At 43.3% G+C, this 6,000-nt stretch overlaps 1 protein-coding gene across 1 annotated transcript in view; it reads right to left on the bottom strand.

Annotated features, from left to right (window-relative positions):
* Nucleotides 1–690: 690 nt before the first annotated feature.
* Nucleotides 691–6,000, bottom strand: part of MYL2 (myosin light chain 2) — a 29,478-nt gene continuing 24,168 nt past the window's right edge. The window contains exons 5-7 of the mRNA XM_075341843.1: nucleotides 3,334–3,412; nucleotides 3,201–3,249; nucleotides 691–1,296 (exon numbers count right to left, since the gene is read on the bottom strand). Coding sequence (XP_075197958.1) covers nucleotides 1,195–1,296; nucleotides 3,201–3,249; nucleotides 3,334–3,412 — 230 coding nt within the window. The 3' untranslated portion in view covers nucleotides 691–1,194. The remainder of the gene's footprint in view (nucleotides 1,297–3,200; nucleotides 3,250–3,333; nucleotides 3,413–6,000) is intronic.

The following is a 6,000-nucleotide window of genomic DNA, read 5'->3' as shown; positions in this document are numbered from 1 at the left end:
GGCCCGGTGCCTGATTGCACGTTGTTGGAGACAGACGAGGGCTACGTCCCTCCAGAACCTCAAGAGTAGAATACTATATGTCAGGAGGGTGGTACACCTTACCGCGCTACTAACTGTGTCAACTAAATGCGTCAATATTCTTGGTGGTTTGGGCGCCCTGGGATTACTTTGCAGCTGATGAGGACCTATAGGGTTAAGGTTTACTGAACTTACATTTGTCTTCCAACTTTTCCCCCACCTTTTTCCCCGCCCTCTCCCCTATTAACCCACCCTTCCTGTCTTGTCATTGTACGTCTTAATTGTGTGTCGCCTTTGTTATTGTTATAATTGTTACATTATATTATTATATTTGTTTTGTATGCTTATTATGATTAATGTACTATTTGGATGCATTTGTAATGCGCACATGTCTGTTATTACTAAACTTTAATAAAAATGTATAGTTAAAAAAAAAATAGGTTGATTGAGTTTTAGTTTTTTTTATTTTACCAAGCTTAATACTTTATACTAAGTCATCCATTAGACATTATTTTCATTTTCCCATCCAGACACTATTTTGTCTAATTGTACTCTAACTTTTTCTTAATTTTCTTATTCATTTGTCCTATGTTTCCCAGACTGATAAATATTGGCATAGGTTCATGACAGCGTACAATGAAGATCCAGACATAGAAATAGAAAGAATGGAGATACAGAAATATTATGATTTATTATTGTGTTACACAGTTGTTCACATTTTATTGATTTTGTGAGACTTTTTCTAGGTAGGAATTCCTGAGAAGGTAACATATTTTGAAGATGATTAAAAATCCTACTGATTATCATGATTCCCTGTGTCATAAGGGGTTGTGAGATGCACACATTGCGTTTTTGTCACATTTTTTTCCCACTCAGTTTTGTCACAAACCATGAAGGATGCCCTAGTACTGGCAAAGTGAATGAGATTCCTGACGTCTCATGCACACGCTGCGTTTTTTCTCCTTGCAGATTTACATTTGCAGCATGTCAATTTTTTCAGCGTTTTTGCTGCAGATATCAGGCATATACTAATGAGTGGGAAAGAACCTGCAACAAAGACGCATTTAAAAAATGATAAAAATGAGCTCATTGTTCTGCTGGAAATCCTGAACGAGTGCACATAATAAATAAGACAGAAATACCAACAGGATGGTAAGCAGAAGACAAGACTATAGTTTATTCCTCTTTCTCTTCACCGTGGGTGATAATATGCACAAGGTTTTTGTAGTTTAAGTTTCCAGTCACATCCGGTGGGAAAGCTGTGAACATCTGGTCAACCTGTAACAGTTAAAGAACAAAAGAAAGATAAGAAATATATACATCTAAAATATTGTAACAGAATAGTTTTGTTAAAAGGATCCCATGACTAGGGAGAATGGAGCATTACAGGGCACCCATTGAAATTAATGGTCTGACTATGCAATACATACTCAGAATTGATCCTACGGATTAAGAACTCTGGCCCTGATTCATCACGACTGGCATTGCTCATGCTGGTCTTGTTGAGGAGTCATAGGGGCGATTCATTAAGAAGGTATATGCCTCTTAATGAATCAGACATGTCTGAAAAGTGGTGAGTTCCTCTGTTCACCTTGCCACAAATCTTACTCCGGTTAGTGAGCGGAGTAGGATTTGTTGCCTAAGGCACACCGCAGCTTGTCATGAATTGGAGTTGTCACAGCCCTTCACGCCCCTGTCCCACCTCAGTGTTGCACATTTTGATAGAGCTGGCCTAAAGTGATGTGGAAATACCAAAAGTTGTAACTAGCTTGCGAAACGCCACCTTGCACAAAAATGTTGTGGCTTTGGTGTTATTGCTTTGATGAATCATGGCCTAAATTTTGTATTGGCTCTATACTCTGGCTAATATGGGGGTTCTAAATATGAGAACACCACTCCCAATTTTTATAAGTTCCATCTTAACCAAGCAACCGTTTTGCTACCTGGGTTTTGGGAATTTTTCATGTCAGGTCTATACACTTTCTCATCTGCTAGTGTATTTTAGGGCAATAAAATAATAATAAGGTAAAAATGGCTATCTTTTTTATGTAACCTTGCAATGTTCCATTGAAAATCAAACACACTTTTTACCCAAGTAATATGGGACATAGTAAAACCTTGAAAAGTTGATATTTTTATACTTTTTATGACATATACACTCAGGCAAATTAATCCTTATTCTGGGACAGTAGGCAAAGACATTTAAAAAGATTTCTCATCAAAGATATTTATCACATAATCACAAAATAGGTGACAGATGTTTGATCGATGGGGGCCCACATGCATCACAAGAAGGGTGTCCTGATTATCTGGTTCTCCTTATGTGTTAGGCCCCTTTCACACATCAATTTTTTGCCATCAGTCACAATCCGTCGAATTTTTAAAAAAACGGATCAGGCGACTGATGCCGCTGGATCCATTTTTTTCTCATAGACTTGTATTAGCGACGGATTGCGATGGATGGCCTCACGTTTCATCCGTCTTTTGATGGATCCGTCGAAAATTGTTTGTACTTCGGACAGAGACAACGGCCGAAACAACATTTTTTGTCTACTTCAAAAAAACGGACAGCAACAAATCCGTTTCTCTCCATCGTTTGGTGAAGCCTATGGGCGCACGAGCCGTCGTAATCCGTCAAATGACGGAATCCGGCGACGGATTCCGTTTTTTAACTGAGCAGGCTCAGATGGGGTGTAAAAACACTGCTGGGCTGAAAAAACTGATGTGACGGATCCATTTTTTCGACGGATCTGTCGCATCAGTTTTTCCATACTCTGTGACCGATCCGTCGAGCCAACGGGTTGTGACTGATGGCAAAAAACTGATATGTGAAAGGGGCCTTAGGGTTACATGAACTGACATGGTCTTGTATGACCGCCACCTCTATTCATATCTATGGAATTGATACAGATAGCCGAGTGCCGTACTTGACTCTCTCCTCGCTGCACATATAATGAGCGCCACGTAAATGTGGTGCTACATGATGCCCAACCAAATGTTCTTAGGAGCAGCTCTAGGTAACAAATTCCCCAAGCAGAGGACATTATTTTTTATTTAAGAAATTCTTACATCATTAAACCCAACAAGGTATATTCACGCTTACAACCCCAAAATAGGCTGAATAGTCTCAATTGTATTTATTCAGTCACACATAAGTACAGTAAATGAGCTAAAAATTGCACCTCTTCACTTGAGAACCTCTCAGCCTGAGTCATCAGCATTTCTCTTATGCTAAAAATAAGACATAAAAAAAGATTAAAAAGATGTCTTAGAATAGGATCCCAGCACCGCAGTTCCGCAGTCACTTGCACTTACTAATCTGATTTCAGAAGACCACTGCCTTCAGGGTCAAACACTTTGAAAGCATTTAGAATTGTTTCCTCTGGATCAGCTCCTGCAAATTGAAATAATTATCTTTATTAATGAAATAAATCATAATGCACAATATATATGGTGGACTTCTCTCAATTGCACACTGGAAGTACCAGTGAAACGAGGTTTTGACATTGAGGCCAACACCATGCATACGCATTACCTTTAAAATCAAGCATCCATTAGTGAGTACACATGGAAATGGCTTTGGATGCCTTTACCAGTTGCACAGAAAAAGCCCAACGTTATAGTATACCATTCTACCTTTATAAAAGTAGCTGTGTGCAAATGGAGACTAAAATGTTGCTGGTTAGGCCAAGTTCAGATGGCTGTTTATTATTATGTTGTGCATCACCGTCCGTACCAGGCCATAATAAACAGATGAATTTGGCTTTAATCATAGATCAAAGGATCTCCCTGATGATCTGCCTAGGATGGCAGGAGAAAGCAATAATGGAGGTAAATAGCATCACAATGCTGCCTGACCACCTTAATGAAAGTGCAGCTTCTGGGTGAAAATAAGTTTATTTTCTCCCAGGATCTGCCAACTTTCAGTCATGGGGGCATGCACAGAACACTACTGTACAGTCATCACTCCCTATACTGTGAGGGGCCGCTCTAAGGGGTACTTTGCACACTACGACATCGCAGGTGCGATGTCGGTGGGGTAAAATTGAAAGTGACGCACATCTGGCATCGCAGGCGACATCGTAGTGTGTAAAGCCTAGATGATACGATTAACGAGCGCAAAAGCATCGTAATCGTATCATCGGTGTAGCGTCGGCGTAATCCATAAGTACGCTGACGCGATGGTCTGATGTTGTTCCTCGCTCCAGCAGCAGCACACATCGCTGTGTGTGAAGCCGCAGGAGCGAGGAACATCTCCTACCGGCGTCACCGCGGCTCCCATAGGATATGCGGAAGGAAGGAGGTGGGTGGGATGTTTACATCCCGCTCATTTCCGCCCCTCTGCTCCTATTGGCCACCTGCCGTGTGACGTCGCAATGATGCCGTACGACCCGCCCCCATAATAAGGAGGAGGGTCGTCGGCCAGAGCGACGTCCCAGGACAGGTGAGTCCATGTGAAGCTGCCGTAGCGATAATGTTCGCTACGGCAGCTATCACAAGGATATCGCAGCTGCGACAGGGGTGGGGACTATCGCGCTCGGCATCGCAGCATCGGCTTGCGATGTTGCAGCATGCAAAGTACCCCTAAGTATGCGCCGGCACGTCGATTGATCAGCAGCTATAAAGCGCTTCTGTGCAGATCGAGCTGTCTATCAAAGTGCTGGGGCTTATAGCTGACGCTCACAGTATCATGAGCGGGTCTGCTAGCGATGACTGTAGCTACTGCTTGCACACCCCCGTAACAAAAAGTCGATGGCTCCCAGGAGGAAATACGTTCTTTTTCTCTTAAGGCCGCTTTACACACTGCGATATTGGTACCGATATCGCCAGCGTGCGTACCGGCCCCCATCGGTTGTGCAACACGGGCAAATATCTGCCTGTGTCGCACAACATCGCCTGGAACCGTCACATGGACTTACCTTCCCTGTGACGTCCCTGTGACCGGCGAACCGCCTCCTTTCTAAGGGGGTGGTTTGTTCAGCGTCACAGTGACGTCACAGCAGCGTCACTGAACCGCCGCCCAATAGAAGTGGAGGGGCGGTGATGAGCGGGACGAACATCCCGCCCACCTCCTTCCTTCCGCATTGTGGCCGGGAGGCAGGTAAGGAGAGCTTCCTCGTTCCTGCGGTGTCACACGGAGCGATGTGTGCTGCCGCAGGAACAAGGAACATCTTCGTTACTGCTGCAGTAATGATATTTGAGAATGGACCCTCATGTCACCGATGAGCGATTTTGCACGTTTTTGCGACGATGCAAAATCGCTCATAGGTGTCACACACAACGGCATCGCTAAAGCGACCGGATGTGCGTCACAAATTCTGTGACCCCAACGAGATCACTTGAGCGATGTCGTAGCGTGTAAAGCCCGCTTTAGTCTCCGCACTTTTAGTAAGGCACCAAAAAGCATTATCATACTACTCACCTCTAGTTTAATCTCTTGTTTGTAGGTAAATAGTTTTTTTGAGGTGACGAGATCCCTTTAAAAAGTAACTGAAGTTTTATTTATTTTTATTTTTCAACTAGAATTGTAATTTGGATATATTTTGTAATACAGTTAATCATCCTATTTTGCTGATTTCATGTAAATAGTAGGTCCTGTAGTGGGTTTACCAGAAATATAAATCTGTATTCTGCCACACTCAGAGGAGTACAGCTGGTTGTATAGAGTGCTCTTCTTTTAAGGCCTCTTTCACACGTCCGTGCCTCCGGTACGTGTTTGGTTACTTTTCTCACATACCGGAGACACGGGCAAACGTAGACCCATTAAAATCAAAGGGTCTGCGTTCACGTGCGTATTCTGCCATGGACCGTGTGTACGTGTGGAGCATACGTGTGCCCGTGTGCTCCACATGTAGACATGTCCGTTTTTCTCCGGCATCGTGGGTGTCACATGGAAAGCAAACGGGTCACACGTAACACAAACGGACCACACGGATGTGTTCCGTGTGACACGCACCGGAGAAAACACATGTGTCTGCGAGA

This window comes from Anomaloglossus baeobatrachus, chromosome 1, assembly GCF_048569485.1.
Source record: "Anomaloglossus baeobatrachus isolate aAnoBae1 chromosome 1, aAnoBae1.hap1, whole genome shotgun sequence".
Classification (NCBI taxonomy): Eukaryota; Metazoa; Chordata; class Amphibia; order Anura; family Aromobatidae; genus Anomaloglossus; species Anomaloglossus baeobatrachus.
Note: the sequence above shows the minus strand (reverse complement) of the source record. Positions and strands in the feature narration are given on the sequence as shown.